The 20,677-nt window shown below is 44.3% G+C and overlaps 1 protein-coding gene across 2 annotated transcripts in view; it reads left to right on the top strand.

Moving 5' to 3' along the window:
• Positions 1 to 1,745: 1,745 nt before the first annotated feature.
• LOC113427984 (nicotinamide riboside kinase 2) overlaps positions 1,746 to 20,677 on the top strand; it is a 21,063-nt gene continuing 2,131 nt past the window's right edge. The window contains exons 1-6 of one of the 2 annotated variants that reach the window (XM_087948771.1): positions 1,746 to 2,060; positions 8,365 to 8,455; positions 11,936 to 11,984; positions 12,274 to 12,445; positions 17,664 to 17,735; positions 18,835 to 18,941. In XM_087948771.1, coding sequence (XP_087804897.1) covers positions 2,035 to 2,060; positions 8,365 to 8,455; positions 11,936 to 11,984; positions 12,274 to 12,445; positions 17,664 to 17,735; positions 18,835 to 18,941 — 517 coding nt within the window. In that variant the 5' untranslated portion in view covers positions 1,746 to 2,034. The remainder of the gene's footprint in view (positions 2,061 to 8,364; positions 8,456 to 11,935; positions 11,985 to 12,273; positions 12,446 to 17,663; positions 17,736 to 18,834; positions 18,942 to 20,677) is intronic. The other variant, XM_087948772.1, reaches the window with a different exon arrangement.

Below are 20,677 nucleotides of genomic sequence, written 5' to 3'. Positions count from 1 at the left end.
TAGAATAGGAATTAAAATAGAATAGTAGGAATTAGAATAAAATAGAATAGAATATAGGAATAGAATAGAAATTAAAATAGAATAGTAGGAATTAGAATAAAATAGAATAGAATATAGGAATAGAACAGAATAGAACATAGGAACAGAATAACAGAGTTGGAAGGGACCTTGTAGGTCATCTAGTCCAACCCCCCACCCAAGCAGGAGACCCTACTCCATTTCTGACAGATGGCAGTCCAGTCTCTTCTTGAAAGCTTCCAGGGATGAAACTCCCACAACTTCTGAAGGCAACTTTTGGAGTTCTAGTCCCGCCTTAGCCACTAAACCCAGCTGGGTGACTTTTGGACCCACCCGGAGACAGGAAGTTCTAGTCCCTCCTCCTTTGTGAAAGCCAGCTGGGTGACTTCTGGCCAAGTTGCTCTTCTTTTCTCAGCCCAGCCCCACCTCACAGGGTTGTTGTTGTTGTTGTGTGGGGGAAAAATAGGAGGACCCCGGAGGTGTGTTGGATACGTTTGCCGGTGTAGGACGTTAGCACCCACCTCTCTCCTAGAAAAAAAGAAATACCTGCGGTATGGGCGACCCGGAGGACCCCACCACCTGGGGCGCCCAGAAACCCGGGTGCAGCGGCAGGGAAAGGGGGTGGGAAGAGCAGAAGGCGCAGCCTCGGGCGGAGCGAGGCGGATGAAGGGGAGGGATCCAGGCAGAGGCGTTGGCCTCCAACAAGCCTCCGAAGCCGGCAGTGGATAACCAAAGACGACCCCCACTTGAGTGTTCAGGAAAAGCGCTTCGACGGCAAATTATACTGGGAAATATTAAAAAGTCAGAATATTTCCCCTAAAAAGAGTAGAAACTCAGAAGCAGAAACTCACCCCAGAGAGGCAGAAACTCAGCCCCTCCCCACCACCTTTAGCCAATGGGTCATTAAGGCCTGGGCCAGAGTATTCTACATAACAAAGGCCTCTACCCCATCTCACACATCTGGCCTGGGGAGATTGCATCAGCCAGCACTCAGGTGAAGCCGTGTGGTCCAGGCAAAGCCTACAAAGTTAATGAAGACCCCCCACCCCCTGGGAGTCCATGGGATACATTTCTTGCACAGGAAAACAGGAAACACGGATGGTGTAAAACTAAGGGTCTCTCAGCCTCCTTCCTTCTTCCAGGGCACGTGGTCCTGTCCACCATTAAACCAACTTTCCAAACAGCCCCCCATGTTCCCAGTGTCTTTTTTCCCACTTGGAACTGAACCCAGAAGGATAATTCTTCCAACACCAGGCTGAGTTCTTTGCAAACGCCATAAAGGCGTTTAAAGAAAGTTAAATAAAATAAGATTCATTAGAATCTCCCCTTTTGACGGAAATTCTGTAAAAGGGGAAGGGCAAATTCGGCCGTGGAAGGAGGAGAAGGAAAAAAAAACGTGTGTGTGTGTGACACTTATACTTTCCCAGGACTAATTTAGGCAAAGGGCAGCCGCCGGCACCCAGGGGTCTATTTATAACCAAGCCCCATTTGTTCTGTTTGTGTGTCTGTCTGTGTGAGATTGCAGAAGTTGACAGGTGCTGATGACAGGCCTGTCTTGGCAGGGCTGAGTCTCCCCCCCCCTGCCCCTCCCCCCTCCCCAAGGACCCTGGAAAGCAAGATGGGTTTTTCCACCCGTAACCAGGGCGGGGCAAAGGGGCAGGCAGGGGGTGGGGGCTTTGGCCTTGTGCAAGGGTAGATAAGGGGCAGGCAGAGCCTCCTTCCTCTTCAGTTTGAGGAGAGAGAGGGGGAGAGAAAGGGAGACAGAGAGAGAGAGAAAAGACAAGAGAGAAAGAGAGAGAGAGAAAAGAGAAAGACAGATTAAAAAAGAAGAGAGAAAAGACAAGAGAGAAAGAAAAAGAAAAAGAAAAGAGATCAAAAGAGAGTAGGAAAAGACAGAGAAGAGAGAAAAGACAGAGAAGAGAGGGAACGAGAAAGAGGGAAAAAAGAGAAAGAGAGAGAGAAAACTCTCCCATCCTTTCATTGAATTGTAATAAGCCGTCTTGCCCTCCGGAGAAGATGAAATACATAATAGGAATAGGAGGGTAAGTTTTTCTCCCCCTTCCCTCTCCTCCCCTCCCCGTGTGAAACCGACAAAACCGCAAAAAAAAATTATTCAGTTTTTTCTCGGCTTGTTTTTTTGCTTCCTTGGGAATTATTACTATTATTACTATTATTACTATTATTACTATTATTACTATTATTACTATTACTATTATTATTATTATTATTATTATTATTTATTATTATTTCTTTATTTCTTTCTTTATTTCCATTCTCCACGCTTTGTGCCTTGATTCAATATTTCATCTTCATCATTTCTTGGGGTTTTTCTTTCCTTCTTTTTAACGTTTCGCGCTTCAGGTATTTGTTTCTTTATTTCATTGAATGCGATCGCTTTCAAAAAACAAAAACTTTGACGTCGTGGGGACGATGAGAGACCCGCGCGGGGGCTTTGAAATACATTCAGTTTCCCCCAAAGGTGGAATATTTGGGGGCGAAGGCAGAAGCGGCGGCAAAATCCGGGCGCTGAAATCTCTCCAGATGTTGGTTGGTTGATTTATCCGTTCATTCGATTCCTTCGATTCCTCCAGTCGCCCATTTCAATGAATGAGGCTTGAGCGGCTGAGCAATTCGGCGTTTGCTGCTGGAGAGGCTTGAGGGAGGATTGAAGGCTCGGAAGTGGCGGGGTTTTCTGGTTCGGTGCTGGGAAGGGGGAAATTTCCCTCCCCAAGACTTTTTGGAGTTTTTCGGTTTCGAGGAGGAAAAGAAAATGGGAATTGCGAACGGGATTGGAGGAAAACCAATGGGAAAAAAAAGAATCATCCCTAACTCTGCCAAGAAGCTACAAAGATAAAATACAGATTTTACAGAGTTGGAAGGGACCTTAGAGGTCTTCTAGCCCAACCCCGCCCCCGCCCCGAAATAAAATATGTTTTTAAATAAAATAAAATAAAATGGAAACCTCTCCTGAAGAGAGTTTCCTCTTTCAATCTCCGATGGGAACATATTTCAATCGAGGGACCTTAAGAGGTCTTCTAGTCCAACCCTCCTCCCCCCTCGCTCAAGCCACAGACAGAGATATCCGTTCCTGGCCGTTTTTAATACATGGATATATTGGGTCTCTTCCAAGACAAGCGGATTATGACCTTTTCGGTCACTGATGGACAGGAGAGAAACCCATGGATAAGATTTATTGATTTATTAAATATATACGCCGCTCCCCCTCCCGCTGTCGGGCGACTCTGAGCGTTTTCGGATCCGATACAACAATCTAAAACAAATTAAGGCATAAATAAATATAATATTCACCAAGAAATAGCTCTTCCGGAGGCCGTTTTGCATTTGCACAGGGAAATTTTGGGGCCCTGGCTGGGTAAGCTTTTTTTTTTTTTTGTAAAAAGCATCCGGGAGGAGGAAATCCGGAGCGGGTTTTGCAAAATAAACAGGGATTAAAATTTTACCCTCTGCCAAAGCCTGCATTGATGGTTTAACTTTAGGTTAAAAAGGAGCAATTTGCCATTCCTTGGCATTCCCTCAGAATAACAGAGTTGGAAGGGACCTTGTAGGTCATCTAGTCCAGGCCCCCCTCCCCTCCCCCCCGCCCAAGCAGGAGACCCTACTCCATTTCTGAGAGATGGCAGTCCAGTCTCTAGTGAACAGATAATCAAGAGTTGGAAGGGATCTTGTAGGTCATCTAGTCCACCCCTCCTACCCCTACACAATTTCTGACAAGGGTATTGGGTCCTTGTCTCTCCAAATGGAAGGTTTCAAGAAGAGACCGGTCTGCCATCGGTCAGAAAAGGTGTAGGGTCTCCTGCTTGGGTGGGGGGTGTTGGACTAGATGACCTCTAAGGACTCTGTTAATCTGTTAAATCTGGACAGAAAGTTCTCCAAGGCAAGCAGTGGTTAGATGGTTTTTTTGGGGGATGTGTTGATGCCTTTTTCCACCCGAGTCTCCCTCCCCCTTGTGGGGAGAATCAGGGGGGTCTCTGGGGGGGGGGTGAGGGGAGGAAATGTTCTTTTAGCCGTTTCTTATTTCTACTGTAATTCTTTTTTTTTTTAAGGCCCAGATTGTAATATTTTTCTTTTGAAATGGAAGAATAGCCCTGAATTTTGTAAGGGAGATGGGAGGCGTAGCAATTTTATTTTATTCATTTATTGGATTCTTTTTGGTTTTTTTATTTTTATTTTTTGTTTTAAATATGGTTTTACATTGTGTAAGCGGACTAGATGACCGTCAAGGTCGCTTCCAACTGTTATTCTGTTCCTATATTCTATTCTGTTTTAATTCCTGTTCTATTCTATTTTATTCTAATTCCTATATTCTATTCTAATTCCTATTCTAATTCCTATATTCTAGTTTAATTCCTATATTCTATTCTATTTTAATTCCTATTCTATTCATTCTAATTCCTATATTCTAGTTTATTTTAATTCCTATATTCTATTCTATTTTAATTCTTATTCTATTCTATTTCCTATTTTATTCTAATTTTATTTTAATTCCTATATTCTATTCTAATTCCTATTCTATTCTTCTATATTCTAGTTTATTTTAATTCCTATTCTATTCTATTTCCTATTCTAAATTAATAAATACATTTAATAAATAAGAATAAAGAGAAATTGATGATACGCCTCGCCCCCTCCCAAACGGCTGCAACAGCGTAGGAGGGCTCGTCCAGTCACCCCCGCCCCACATTTTCTCCCGTCCCCCCCACTCGCCCCCAGCCCCAAATCCAGTACGACCCCTTGCCCCCCATTCCACTCTGGTCTCTCTGCCCCCCCAGTTCTTCCCGCCTTCCTTTCCCGCGCCCGCCAAGCCCATTCAAAAAAAAAAAAAAAAAAGCCGGGAAGGAAGGAGAAACAAACAGAACGTTTATAACCGGCAGGGCGGGAAAGTCCGTTCATTCATTTAATTTGTGCCTTCAGGCTTACGTCATGCCTTCATTGATTTCCCCGGCGCCAATCCGATCGCGCGTCCGCCCGCCCGCCGGCCAATCATCAACGCGCTTAGGAAAGGCGCGCTTTTTTTTTTTTTTTGAATCGGCGCTCCTCCTTTCTCTCCCTTCTCTCTTCCGCCCGCCCCGTTTACTCTGGGTGGAATAATAGACAGCCGCGGCAAAGGCAGTAGTAGGACTACTGTTCCCATCTTCCCCAGCCGAGAGCATCCCGACCATTGTGTGGGATCCAGATTTTTTTTGGGGGGGTGGGCGGCGCTCTGATAAACTTAGAAAGTTTCTTCTCTGTTGCTTGCTCAGAAGAGGGGTTGAAATCTGATTTAAAAAGGAAAAAAAATGGAGATTCCCCATTCTTGGAACCCAAACAAATTGGTTTTTCTTTTAAAAAAAAAAAAGTTACCCGTGTCACAGAGCATAAAAGAGCTTATACAACTTTTATTCTTTAAAAAAAAACCTGAACATTTCAAGTAAAAGATCGCATTTTTTGGCCTCAAATCAGTACCTTTCTGGTAATACCACTTCAGACATCAATAAATAAATTAACCATATTGTAATAATATGTAAAAAAAAAAGTTAAGTTGTAAATAATTTTTTAAAAAGTCTTCAAAGGTTGAATAAACATTACATTTTGCCAGAAGAATAATTCGGGGTTCCAACTGGAGCCGGGATGGCAACAAGAATAAATACAAATGAGATCCAGAACAGCTGTGAGAAAAGAAAATATTTATTCCTAAAAGCAAAATAACATAACATAATCTGAGTTGGAAGGGACCTTGTAGGTCATCTAGTCCAACCCCCTGCCCAAGCAGGAGACCAAAATAGTTTGGTTGGAGAGAACTGGGGTACAGTGGCAAAACTTTTAGGGGGAACTTGTCGTGCTGATTTTAGGATGACAAATTGAGGGGTGTGTTTGTGTGTGTGTGTATCTAGGAATGTTTATTCTTGTGAACATGCAGTTCCTCTGGGAGACCTAGTTTAATTAACTCTGTCTTTGCAGACCTTATCCTTTGATATGTGGATTAGGTCCGGGTAACCGATTTCAGGTTCATTGATTCAAGTTTGCCAATTTGGTTAACTTGCAGACACCGATTCTCAGACCCTCCTCGATTCTGTTAATATTTCAAGGGGAAGATGAAAACCGTATCAAGACTAAAAATTGCATTTGGAGCTATAAAACCTTGCACAATATTAAATGTATTAATTTATTGAATGCATATGACCAATTATTTTACAATGTATTGCAGTGCTAAGTATTTATTTACTTGATGGGATTATTAATTTATTAGAAAAATACTATCTGTGTTTCCCCAGAAAACAAGACCCAGTCTCATATAAGTTTTCTTTGCCAACAAAAAAAGCACCAGGTCTTATTTTCGGGGATGTGGGTGGTGTCTTCCATTGACTCACATTGCGGTGGTGGCACTGACAGCCCCACCTAACAGGAGCCTGCTGCCAGCCCACTTCTGCGGCCGCTTGTCACCATTTATGGGCGTCGACCAGAGGCCTTCCGGAAAGGTCTCTGCTGTCGAGAAACAAGGTCCAGATTGACGCGTATGTCGCCCTGGCCGCCATTTTGCCTCCAGAGGCCTTCCAGAAAGGCCTCTGCTGTCGAGAAACAAGGTCCAGATTGACGCGTATGTCGCCCCTGGCCGCCATTTTGCCTCGAGAGGCCTTCCGGAGAGGCCTCTGCTGTCGAGAAACAAGGTCCAGATTGACGCGTATGTCGCCCCTGGCCGCCATTTTGCCTCCAGAGGCCTTCCGGAAAGGCCTCTGCTGTCGAGAAACAAGGTCCAGATTGACACGTATGTCGCCCCTGGCTGCCGTTTTGCCTCCAGAGGCCTTCCGGAAAGGCCTCTGCAGCTGATAAAAGAACTCCAGATTGATCCGGAGCCAATTTCTAGGCTGCAGAGGCCTTTCCTGAAGGCATTTGACAGTGAAATGGAGGCCAGGGGCAATGCATGCAAGCGGCAGCAAGTGGCCGTAAATAAGTGGGCCGGCAAGACAAGGCAGATGTCGGGGTGTGCGAGGCCTGGTAAGTAGGGCAGCTCCACACACACACACCCTTCTCCACCATAGCTTCTTTTTTACCCGTGCACCCTGGAGTGGCCGGGATCTTAACTAGGGCTTATTTGGGGGTGGGGGTGGGGGTTAGGGCTTATATTAGGCACACATGGAAAAATCAAGCTGGGGCTTACTTTCAGGATAGGTCATATTTTCAGGGAAACACAGTATTTATTTATTAAGTCTGAAGCGGTGTGACCAGATTCTTATTGATTACTGATGCCCGTAGATGATAGCTATTTCTCAAGCTACAACCGTAATGGGGGAGTCTGCCCATTTATGGCGGTAAGTTGGAATGGTTGTAAAACAGATCGGTCAGGTATCCGACCCAATTTTACGATGTTCTACGCAGCGGTGGTTAAGCAAACGGGGCAGCCATTAAGTGCGAGCCGATACTTCACCATGGATGCAGTTTTGCTGGAATCCTCCTAGAACCTTTGACGAAACCATCGTAAAATGAAGTCACATGACTAGGGGGATGCTGCAAGTGTACGACAAGGCAGCTGTGTTGCCGAGAGCCCAAAGGGTGGTCCTGTGACTATGGGGAGGGGTCCCTGAATAATAGAAATTTGCATCTGGGTCCCACGTCTCCTGTTTGAGGAGCTTGTAACTTCAAACCTTTGTTAAGTGACTGGCTGTACGTCCAGAAACCCCTGTAACACAGTTCCTCTAGAGCAGGGGTGGCGCACTAGGACCCCTTTATGACTTCTGGACTTCAACTCCCAGAATTCCTCAGCCAGCGTGGTTTGGAATTCCTGAGCATGGCTGTCAATTTTTGTTCAAACTTTGTTCTTTTCTTTTTAAATGGATTTCATCACTTGGAAAACTGACATTGTCTGGCTCAGGAATTCTGGGAGCTGAAGTCCATTCAGGTGTTGAAGGCCATTGAGATGTTGAAGGCCATTCCGATATTGGTCCATTCAAATGTTGAAGTCCATTGAGATGTTGAAGGCCATTCAGGTGTTGAAGGCCATTCCGATATTGGTCCATTCAAATGTCCATTGAGATGTTGAAGTCTGTTGAGTCCGCTAAAACGTTGAGGTAGAGAAACATTGCTTGAGAGCCCTGTCCTTCTGAAGTGGGTCCCCTTTCAGGCCAGAGAGTTGTGGGGCAGGCAGAGAGAGAGAGAGAGAGAGAAAAAGAAGGAAGCCTGCGTGTGGATGCCCGGGGATACTTGGGGTAGGGGCTTTGATTCCTGGGAGTCAGGAGAACCTCCAGCTTCTTCTCAGAGAAGGCCACCTTGGCTCTCATCTCACCACTCGGTTTCCTCCTGAGTTGCTCATCCTAACTTTGTCTTCACTCTTCTGCTCCACCTTCCCTCTAGTGTGACCAATGGGGGCAAGACCACTTTGACCAATAGACTTATCCAAGACCTCCCCAACTGTTGCGTTGTCCACCAGGATGACTTCTTCAAGGTAGGTTGAACTTTCTGCCTCGGGTTGATCTTCTAGGGGGTGGACTGAATGGAGAAAGCTAAGGCCAGCTGCCCCCCAGGGTGAGTCTCTTCCTTCCACCTTAGGTGATTGGTAGAGGTGGGTTTTTGTGGGGAGGTTGCGATTGGAGCCAAGCACAGAAAACAGCCTTATCAACTCTGGGTGGGTGGGCCCAGGGTGACAGCTCCCCCCCTCCTCATTTGGGATCCGTGGCTAATGAGATTAGAGACAAGAGGACCTTGGCCCAATCGGACTTGTCTTCTCACTAAGGAAACACAAATACCTCTCTAGTCTCTATTTATACATCAGTTGCATACATCATTTTTTCAACCTTGGCTACTTTAAGATATGTGGACCGCAACTCCCAGAATTCCCCAGCCAGCCATGTTGGGAATTGAAGCGCATACCCCTGAAAGTGGCCAAAATGGAACAATATTAATATAAAAATGACTTCCCTTTTATCCAAAGGCCATTAGAAATATGTAGGTGATTTTATTTGGAATACACACAAACACACACATAAAAATAAAGAAAATATATTGACTGGCCTTTCTTCCTCTTTAGTCTCTCCCCCTGTTAAGGATTTCCTGCACTGAATGGCCATAATAACAATAAATAACAGACTTGGAAAGGACCTTAGAGGTCAACTAGTCCAACCCACCTCCCCAAGCAGGAGACCCTATAACATTTTGGACCAATCTCTTCTATAAAAACCTCTAGTGTTTCAAAACCAAATGGTCTGCCTCCCCCCTTTAAAAATCAAATCAAATCAAACCCATGTGAATATATTGGCTCTTGGGAGAATTGAGTGTAGCATGCTACTGTCCATCAATATATATATTTGCAAATTATTAAAGCTGTGCATAGCTGAAAGATATGTATCCCGACCCTTATTTTGTGCATTGCTGTGCATGTTTGGTGCAAAGGGTTGCAAATTCTGATTATTTTCCCTCTGAGTCCTTTTATTTCTCAATCATCCCTTTTCAAGCTGTTAACATGCTTGAAATTTGCCCTCCCTTAATCTAATATTTTCCATCCGTCCGGTCTAAGGAATCAATCAGGAGCTCACTTAACATAGCTGGGGTGTCGGATAAGGCAGATAAGGGTAGGTAAGGGCGCCTATTTTTGCCTCTCACAGCTCTCTCACTTCAAAAATAGGACACCATGTGACGCTGCCCAAAGAAGGAAACGCAAGATGATCTTATCATGGGAGAATAGCAGAGTTGGAAGGGACCTTGGAGGTCTTCTAGTCCAGCCCCTCTGCAGGAAACCCTATACCATTTCAGACAAATGGCTGTCCAGTCTCTTCTTAAAACCTTCCAGTGTTGTTTAGCTGGGCCAAATAACAGTTTACCAAAGTTTATCCTGGCCAAATACAGCAGGGATTAGATCCGCTGTTTCCCAATGTTGGCACCTTTAAGACCTGGGGGACTTCAACTCCCAGAATTCCCCAGCCAGCTATGGGGGGGGGGGGTTGTTTGAGGGCAATTGAAGAGTGAACACCTTTTCTTTCTCCCCCCCCCCCACTTTCCCCTTCTCTGATTTTTCCTATTCATTTGTTTGCTATATTATAAAACTAAGGAAAAGATTACAGTCATAACTCGTGATCGTTGTAAAGTGGATCACTTTTGTGACCCTTTGTTGGCAGTCATTGTTAAGCGAACCCCACAGCTGGTTTTGTTCAAAACCTGAAAATAGAGGCCAATTTTAATATTTTTATTTTGGGGCAAAACCGTCGTAAAATGCATGGTCCCCTGATGGTGGGACACTGCAGGTGGTTTTCAGCCATTCGGCCGAGCGTATACGAAAGGTGGCCATCTGACTGTGGGGGCAGGAGGTGACTGCCCAAATCTTGCATTTGGGTTCCACCCTCCCCACGTAGGTCCTTCGTAACTTCCATGAGTCACTAAGCAATCCGTCGTAAGTCGAGAACTTCCTATAATGATCGGATTCTGAGATTGGAGCTATGGCCCCCATTCCTTCCCACAATAAAACATTTAGGTTGCATCCAAAATTCATAATCACTTTGGTGATTAAACATAAGGCCCAAGGATTTTTTTTTTAAATTGCAAATTCTCGGACACTTAATCTCAGAGTAAAGCATCCTTTGCAAACAAGAGTTTAGCCTCTCAGTCCAAACACCATGTTATGTTATTTGCATTTTACATTCTGATAAACTTAATACAATAATAGAAACACCAAATCTCTCTCTCTCTTTTTCTCTCATCTCTCTTTTTCTCCCTCTCCCTCCGTCCCATCTCTTTTCTCTTAGTCTCCCCCTCTCTCTTTCTCTCTTCCCCTCTCTCCTCTTTCTCTTTCGTCTCTTTCTCTTTCTCCCTCTCTCCTCTTTCATCTCCCTCTTTCTCCCTCCTCGCATCTCTTCTCTCTCTCTCTCTGTAGCCTTCGTTGAAACGAGCCATTCCCCCACCTGAATTTTGTTCTCTAACATCTTATATTTGAAGGTACTTGCTGGTGGGCGCTGCATTTCCAATGGATTGCCCCCCAAAAAAAAAATTCCAGCATTTTCCTGTCACTAAAGTGGAACACATCATAGACGCTATGTGATCCGTACAGTGGTAGATGTAGACTACCACTACATCTACCAATTAGTCTACCAATGTAGACTAATTAATTAATTAAGGCTAATAAAGGAGAATATTTGCAGCTCTGGGTTGAAAAAGTGGGGTCTTTGGGGCTCTCTGAGCTAGATGATTTTCTTGCAAACGTTTCAGGACCCAACTAGGTAACAACATCAATGCTTTGGTAATGAAACGTCAAAGACTTAAGACTGTTCCAAGATCAAGAGAAGAAGAAAAAGGAAGTCAGAAACTTCCACCTATTATTTCAACTCCTCATTTTCCTCCTCCTGCCCTCCTCCACCTCTCCTCCTCCTTCTCTTCCACCCGTCTCCTCTCCTCCTCCTCTCCAAACCCCACTTCCTTCTGTCACTGATGGTGTTCCTTAGTTGGGTCACGAAACGTCTGCAAGAAAACCACCAAGCTCAGAGACCCCACAAATTAAAACAGCCCTGTTCTATTGAAGCAACACCCCTTACTACGCGTTAGTTGTTCTTTCCGGTTCCCAGGCCTCCATGCACATAACCTTAATTCCCCTCCGATCCTTTCGGATCGCCCTGAGGCCCAAGATTACAACCCAACCGAAAACATCTTAACTCACATGAACAACCAACGCAGACATCCCAGGCCGCCTTTAAAATGGGGAAATATTTTTAATATTAAAAGAATTAATATTTTTAAGGCTCTTGGGATGTGGGATGGGTGGGTGGGTGGATCGGTGTGCACCACCGCAGTTTTGCTAAGACGGCACTTGCCTTTGTGTGTGTGTGTGTGTGTGTGTATGTGTGTGCGTGTGCTTTACAAGTTGTGTCCAGGCTGTGATCGGATCTTAAGTAACAGATCAGCCTGTGTTTGCAGCATTGTTTTATTGATCAATATGTTTCAGCCACAAGATCAAATACAAATCGGGGAAGACGGCTTTAAGCAATGGGATGGTAAGAACGGTGTTCGCTATAGGATGCAGTAATGTATATTTTCCTAAGTATATATATACATTTTTTTTATCCCTATTCTATCATTATTAAACAAAAAACCAAAAAAACAAAAACCCCTTAACAGTAAAACTTAAATAACTTTACAATAAATTCACTTCTTTAATTTATCTATTTTCACACCGAGTTTTATGGTGGTTTTTTTTTTCCTTTCCTTTTATTTTTTTAAATTTCGTTTTTAAAACGGGCGTTTGCAATGATGTGTTGATATGAAGCTGTTTCTTCCAACTAGTTTTGGCTTCTCTGGATATGGAGGCGATGGTGAACACCGTGAACGCCTGGAGGGAAAACCCCGTCAAGTTTGCCCGATCGCATGGGGTGAGCGTCTCACACCGATCAAAGATGCCCGACGCGGACGATATCCACGTATTGGTGGTGGAAGGATTTCTGCTTTATAACTACAGGTAGAGAGTTATTCCTCCCCTTTGCTCTGGCTCTTTTCAAACACTGCGTATTTTATTTATCTTTTAATGAGTTCTCGGGCAATTGTTGCTAACGTGATCCTGCACGACAGCCTTCATATAAGTTATTATTGCTCTCTAATGGCCCTGTTTTTTGCAAAACGGTTATGGTTCAAGGAGAGTAGCCCAAATTTTCTCCTCCTTCCCCTTCCCATCCTTCTCTTCCTCTTCCTCTACCTTCTCCTCTTCCTTCTCTTCCTCCTTCTTCTCCTTCACCCTTCCAACCTTCTCCTCCTCCTTCTCCTGTTTTTCTTGTTGTTCTTCCTTTCCTCCTCCTTTTTCTCCTCCTCCTCCTTCTCCTTCTCCCTTCCATCCTCCTCCTCTTCCTGTTCTTGTTCTTCTCCTCTTCCTTTTCCCTGAGTGGATTTTAGTTTAGTCAATGAGTCAAAGAAATAAATGGACCTTTTCTGAAGAGTTTTCATTATGAAGTGATTCAACAAGTTAATTGAACAAACGAACGAATGAATGAATGAAAGAGTGAATGAATGAAAGAACATGAATGAACAAATGAAGGAAGGAAGGAATGCATGCATGAATACATGAATACATGAATGCTGAAACTGTATAGGTAATCCTTGACTTATGACCACAACTGAACCCAGGATTTATGTTGCTAAGTGAGAAAGTTGTTAAGTGGGTTTTGACCCGTAACTGTGGCAAGCAAATTACTGTGGCAAGTTAAATTACTCACACGGTTGTTATTGAGAGTTTGTGCAGCGTTAATTCAGTGCCAGAAAAATAAACACAGATGGCTGATGCTTCATTTAACATCTTTATAAACATAAGTAGATTTTACAAACCAGTTGTAGATTTCTCCAACATGGAGCAAACTCAAACAGAAACAGGTTGCAAGGTTCAGAGCAGAGCTCCGGTCTTCAGCAAGCAAGCAAGTTAGTTTCATCTTCAATAGACGGACTCAGAGCTCAACATAGCTGCAGAGTTGCAGACCTTAATATAGAGCCACGCTTTGGCTGCTTCTAGTTTCAGTTTCTAGCCTACGCTGGTTCTAGTTTCAGTTTCCAAACAGTCCTCATTGGCTGACTTAGTTGCTATGCCTATTCAGTGGCTGACCTTGTTACCCAGCTCTATTCCAGTTCATGAATATACTGACAGTTGTTAAGTGAATCTGGCTTCCCCATTGACTTGACTTATCAAAAACTTTAACCTTAGACTGTCTACCATTGACCTCACCCCTTTCCTAAGAGGTCTGTAGGGGCGTGCATAAGCGCACCAACGTGCCTACCGTCCCTGTCCTATTGTTTCTCTTATTCTTTTATTTTTCTTATATATACCCATTTCATGTATTCACAACTATGTATACACTTATACTTATTATCTTGGAAACAATTGACAAATCAAATAAATAAATAAATAAATAAATAAAAATAAATAAATCAAAAGATCACAAAAGTTGGTCAGGGACCCTGGGGCACTTTGACTGTCATAAATAGGAATCAATTGTCAAGCATCCGAATGCAAATCATGTGACCTTGGTGGATGCTGCAACGGTTATAAGTGGGAAAATGAGTCACTTTCCCTCCCAGTATTATTGTGACTTCAAATGGTCACTAAGGAAACTGTTGTAAGTCAAGGACTACCTGTACAAAGTATCACAAAGGAAAATACCCATCTTTTTAAAGTCACTTAATAATCAAAGGCTCACTTCCTTACCAACAATTTCTTCTTGTGTTTCCAATTCCGGGAAGCACTGTTGCATTATTTACCTTTAAAATTTTTGTATTTCTGGAGACGGGCATGGCTCTGAAAAATGTGTACATTTTATTTTGTAATGAATCATTTGTGCAGGAGGCTGTTTCCCATGTAATTCAGGGGAAAAAAAAGAGAGACCCTTTTAAATTGTACTATAGGAAGCCCCCGTTCCCTCTGGATTAAAATATTTTTTATTCTTAATATTAAGAGAGGCAGGATAGAATATTTCGTCAAAGGAGAAATAGAGAAAACATGTTCTTAAAGGCAGAAAACAGCCCCAGTCTTCCTTAACAGCCTCCAGCGGATGCCTGAAGTCTTTAGAGAGGGAGATTTTGTATCCATTCATTAAGACTGAGCCAATCTATTTATAAACAAAACACCAGGACAGACGGACAGGACAGGGCCTTTAGGACATAATAGGATTTCCCCACCGCCATTGAAATAGCAAAAGACACAAGGCTCACTGCATTGCACAACCACCCTGGAGCATCTCAAAACCCATTCCTAAACCAAAGAGGTCAGCCACCCCAGAAAGATTGCTTCTGTCACTGAACTGTCTGGCAACCAAATAAACCAGCCAGTCTCCATTTTATTTCCATCATCTCTCTTCTGGGTTGGAACCAGGCCGGATTTTTCTTCCCACAGTGCCTTAACACTGCAAATATAGATGAGAAACTGGGCTTAGCTCATGTCCAGCTCATGTCAGGGACCGCAATTAACTTGAGCGACTATAATCTCTGCTGGGTGACCGTGCCAATTCATGTCCAGCTCTAATGCAATGCAAGAGACACTTTTATCTTGCAGCTTGTTGGTTATTTGGCTCTTCCCCAAAACCGACGGATCACAGCCATAGCTCAGGGTCCTAGCATCCATGTCCTTCAATTGAGCTGTGATTCCTTTACTGCATCTAAGCGGTTAAATCGTGGCAACCGGACCAAAATGTGTTAATCTGAGACTCACCCAAGCCACTTCTTCACTCAAAATAATAAAAAAAAAAAATTAGAGAGGTGTTGGGAGTGTACCAATTCTTGCCATGCCAACTTCAGGAATGAAACTTCTCGGATTAACACATTTTCCGTTGCCATGATTTAACTTTTGGCCAGGATGATTGAGTTTTCATTGACGTATTGCAATCCATTTTGGGGAGAAACCCCTGAAGTTGGTCTATAAAACAACCACAATTGTTTTATATCAGATGAATATATGAATATATAAGAAGGAATATAATGTTTTAAGGAATTGTTCACTAGGATGAGAAGGGGAGGAAGAGGAGGAGAGGAAGAAGAAGAGGAGGAGGAGGAGGAATAAGAAGAAATATAATGTTTTAAGGAATTGTTCACTAGGATGAGAAGGGGAAGAGGAGGAAGAGGGGAAGGGGGTGGAGGTGGAGAAGAAGAAGAAGAAAGGGAAAAGGAAGAAGGAGAAGAACATTCCCCGGACTCTCTGCCTATTTAATTTTTTATTTTGACAGATGAAGTTGCTTGGATGAGTCTCCAGTAAACAAAATTTGATCCGGTTATGACGATTTTAACCTTTTAAATGCAGCAAAGGAGTCCCTGTGCTCGATTTAAGGACACGGACGTTAGGATTTTTTTCATGTTTTGTTTTAATCCCCCAGCACAAAATCCAGGCGAGTTTTCCCCCTCCGGGCTGGTTTTATAGAAAACAATTGGCCTCTAGACTGCTTGCTTGCCTCGAGCCAGCTGGGGGACCGTTGGCAATTATCTTGAGACTTGGCAGAAGGGGAAGAAAAAGGCTAGCTGCCTGCCATCCTTGAGTTACAACCGTAATGGAGCCTTGCCTAAGCCGTAGTGGTCATAAAACAAGTGGGACGTGTAACCGATCCCATTTTATCCCCAATTTTTGCAACTCTGGTGAACACCGCAAGTCGTAACTGCGAAGCCATTATTCCCCACGGTCATGGGTTTGCCAAAGCTAGAAATAAATGCGGTTTGGGGGCAAAACTGTCGTAAAACAGGGTCAGGTTTCACACACACACCCCCAAACAACCACAAATACAACTGCGTTGCCGAATGCCTCCAGTGTGGTGGGTGATGGGTGACCACATGGAACTTGTGATCCGGATCGTGATTCCCATTTTTCGGATAGTTCACAATCCTGAATGGACACTAAGCCGAGGACTACTTCTTCAGGGAAGTACCCTCAAAGGAAGAAGTAGCCACTGTGTCAGCCATGGAAGCCATACTCTACTTAGAAGCTTTGAGGCTGCCACAGTGAGTGCCTGGGAATTTGGGAGGGAGGATTTCTTAGTGAGTAGAAGAGTAGACTCAATGTCATGCCCCTGTTGGAGACTGATTCCGAAGGAGAGGAGGAACAGCCGACGGAGTGGGAGTGTGGCTCCGGAGGTTGTGGAGGAGGCTGAGGAAGGGCTGGGAAGTCAGAGGAAGACCCAGGCCCATCCCCTCACCATCCTAGGGCACGCAGGGAGGAGAGGCTAAGGGAGAGATGTGAATGCTGCGGTCTACGGGGGAGGAAAGGGCCTTGATCCTCTTCATGGGCTGCAGCTGTGAGAACTGATTAACAGGACGGACATGCGTATGGGCCAGTGCTGGAAAGAAAGTGTGGAAACATCTCTAGACTGTCGTTCCTCTCTTGAGTTTGGCGTCTTTCACAGTGTGTGTTCCGATATCTGTGGACGTCTTCAAGCCCTTATCTTGCCTGGTTCCCTTAATTGCTTCAGTGTGGTTTGTGTTGTTTTTACTCTTTATAATTTATAGGCATTTTTAGTTTAAAAGGCAGTTCCTCCTTTTCATAACTGCTTGTGTGGGAGTTTTTTTGTCTCCCGTCAAGGATATTTGGAGCTTTGAAGCAAAGTGAAGGAATAAAAGGGGCTTCACCTGTTTTTGTGACTGGGTTTATTTTGTATCCCACCCTGGGTCATCACACTCAACAACATTCTTTCTTAAAAGTCAAGGACAAGTTACCCTGCACCTGTGCAGGAGATGGATCTTTGGATTTCTGTTGGGGAAGGGAAAACTCGGAACTCTCAGATACGTGTTTCCCCAGATGTGCCAATGTGACTTCTCTAATAAATTCTTACTTGGATGGACTTTGTGTCAACTCATAAAGCATTCCTATGCTTGTTTTCGAGTTGCCATAAGCAGGAGTGGGGGGGGAGCTTTTGAAGCTTGGCTCAAGGCTCATGATCTATTAGGGCAATCGCCGGAACCCTAATGCTTTGTTTTTGAGTGCTGAATGGAAATGAGTTTCATTGGAACGCTGACACACTGGTTGCTTGAATAGCACCTCTGGAAAGACGGGGGCTTATGGGTTCCTCAGGACTGGGCAACCATCTGTCCGAGATCCTGTGAAGATTCCTACCTTGGGCAACAGGATGGACTAGAGGACCTCTAAGGTCCATTCCAACTCTAGGATTCTGTGATTCTCTGCCAAATGTTGAAAGGCTCCGGTCCTGTTTTCTTTCCCGCAGGCCTCTGGTGGACCTGTTTGATAAGCGCTACTACTTGGCCGTCCCTTATGATGAGTGCAAACGGAGGAGGAGGTAAGGACCATTTTGCAATCCGAAGCAGGGAGGGCTGAAACATCCCCCTCCCACCCCTGTTCCTTGGCGGTCACGAAAGGAGGAGGCTTTATATGGAGGTGACATTCCCAAACACCTCTTGGGGAAACAAATTAATTGATGATGACGATAGCAATAGCACTTTTATACCGCTTTGCAGTGCCGCTTTTACAATCCTCTCTAAATGGTTTACAGAGCCAGCCTATGGCCCCCCAACAATCTGGGTCCTCTTTTTACCGGCCTCAGAAGGAAGGGCGGAAGACTGAGTCAACCTTGAGCTAGTCAGAATCGAACTCCTGGCTGTGGGCAGAATTAGTCAGCAATATTGCATTCTAACCACTGTGCTGCCACCACAGCCCTTTTTTCCTTCCTTCCTTCCTTCCTTCCTTCCTTCCTTCCTTCCTTCCTTCCTTCCTTCCTTCCTTCCTTCCTTCCTTCCTTCCTTCCTTCCTTCCTTCCTTCCTTCCCACTTAGCACATAGACTTATATACCACTTCACAGTGCTTTGCAGCCCTCTCTAAGCAGTCAGCTTCTTGCCCCCCAACAATGTGGGTCCTCGTTTTACCCACCTCGGAAGGATGAGTCAACTTTGAACTAGTTATGATTGGACTGTTGGTAGTGAGCAGAGTTAGCCTGCAATGCTCCATTCTAACCACTGTGTCACCATGGCCCTTCCTTCCTATTGCTTGTTTTGGTTGGAGTGATTTGTTGATTATTTTCTGGTGTACAGCTGAACAGCTCAACTTCTCTTCTCTCCTCTCCTTCCTCTCCTCTCCTCTCCTCTCTCCTTTCCCTCCTCTCCTCTTCATTCCCCTCCCCTCTTCTCCTCTCCTCTTGCTTTCACACCCATCCCTTTTTCCTTCCCCTCCCCTTCCTTCCTTCCTCTCCTCTCCTCTCACTTTCACACCCATCCCCTTTCTTTCTTTCTTTCTTTCTTTCTTTCTTTCTTTCTTTCTTTCTTTCTTTCTTTCTTTCTTTCTTTCTTTCTTTCTTTCTTTCTTTCTTTCTTTCTTTCTTTCTTTCCCTCCCTCCCCTCCCCTCCCCTCCCCTCCCCTCCCCTCCCCCTTTTTTTCCTCTTCAGTACGCGTAAATACACTATTCCTGACCCTCCTGGTCTATTTGATGGTCACGTCTGGCCAATGTATCTTAAGCACAGGAAGGAAATGGAGGCCAGTGAAGTCAACGTTGGTAAGAAACCCTTGGCATAACTTGATTGTAATTAAGAAGGGTTGGGTCGAATAAATGTGAATGAGTGGAGCGGCATGGGGTTGAAAAATGTCTTAGTGAACAATTTTGGCTAAAAAAAGACCCTTCTGACTTCTCCACAGAGATAAGAACAGTCATCTCACAGCCAGGAAAACAGTCTTCTAATTTATTTATCCATTTATTCCATTTCTATAGCTGCCCCTCTCAATCGATCTCCGGAACTTAAAATTACATTTAATGTCATTACTAAGCTTTCATCAGCCTCTGCTGACATCGTCAGAGTATTAAGCTACCATTACAGAGATCTCTGCCTTTATATATCATTAATCAATTTAGCCCTTGCACGCATGATAGGCCCTTCCAACCGCCTCCCATCTGTAATTAGCTCTGTTGTTTTTGCTTTGGTCATGTTGGTTGAAGGAGGCTTATCTGTTATTGTTGCTTTCTCCTGTGTCCAACCCAGCCTGGACTGCTTATCTCTAGGAAGTGATGTTAGTCTGCCAGCCATTGCAATTTGTTGCTTTGCTCGTGACCTTGTGGTTGGTCCCGCTCGTTCTTCATTATTCCTGTCTGCTATAACTTGAGGCAGCTCTGCCAAACTCCTCTGTACATACACACACACACACACACACACACACACACACACACACGTAGGACCACAATTGGAACCAGAATTTCTGTGGCTCAGCAAGGCCCTTGTGAAGTGAGTTATCCTCCACCCAATTTAACAACCTCTTTTGCCATGGTTGCTAAGTGAATCACTGCGCTTGTTGTGAATCGCTTAGTCATTAAACGAAACCCAGCATCCCCGACGCTGCAGCCCTCATAAATGCATGCCAAACACCTCAATTTTGTCTGAGTGACCATGAAGATGGTGTGGTGGTTGTGTTTTTTTTTTCAGTGCTGCTGAAACATCAAACCATTGCTAAATGAATAAACTGAGGACTACGACTTACAAGCTGTACAGTATAAACGATGGGGGTCTATGGAGATTCTCCGTCATCCAAGTCACGGATGTCCCAAAGAGGCATTTTTTTTTCCAAAAAGGAACTGGACTTTCTTGTTTTTCTTGTTTCACTTCTCATCCAAGGAGCTTCTTCAGCTCTGACTGGATGGCGGGGAAGGGAAGGATTTATACTCCTTGCAGACAGCTGGTCATTTGCATCCTTTTTAGAGTCATTGAGGCCACTTGGAGGTTTATCTGTGACCTCTGGGTCACCTTGGAACTGCTGAATGGACTGTATTGTAGACCAGAGATAGACGATGTGGTCAGCAGTTCCAAGAAGGCCCCACACCCCATTTGCACCACTCAGGTGACCCTGAGGACACAGGCAAACCTCCAAGTGGCCTCAAAAACTCTCTAAAAAGGATGCAAATGACCAGCTTTGTCTGCAAGGAGCATAAATCCTTCCATTCCCCAACATTCACTCAGAGCTGAAGAAGCTTCTCGGATGAGAAGTGAAACATCTTCAAAAGGAAAACCAGAAAGTCCAGTTGCCTCTTGAAAAAGCACCTTGGGGACTCGAATGAGGTCCTTAATACAGTGCCCCCCAGGCCTTGGTTACATAGCCAAGTTCACCTCTGGTAAGAGAGGCAATCAATAAATTTGAAAAATAATTAAAAAGGTTTTTAGAAAGTCTTAGAAAGACTAGCAGGGTTGGGACCATTCTAATCTCCAAGGAGAGGATATTTCACAGGCGAGGGGCCACTGCAAAGAA

The sequence above is a fragment of the Notechis scutatus genome, unplaced genomic scaffold (genome assembly GCF_049901735.1).
Source record: "Notechis scutatus isolate UNSWTSFEM ecotype Mainland unplaced genomic scaffold, rNotScu1.2 NSCUSCF19, whole genome shotgun sequence".
Lineage (NCBI taxonomy): Eukaryota > Metazoa > Chordata > Lepidosauria > Squamata > Elapidae > Notechis > Notechis scutatus.
This window is presented reverse-complemented; position numbering and strand designations above follow the sequence as displayed.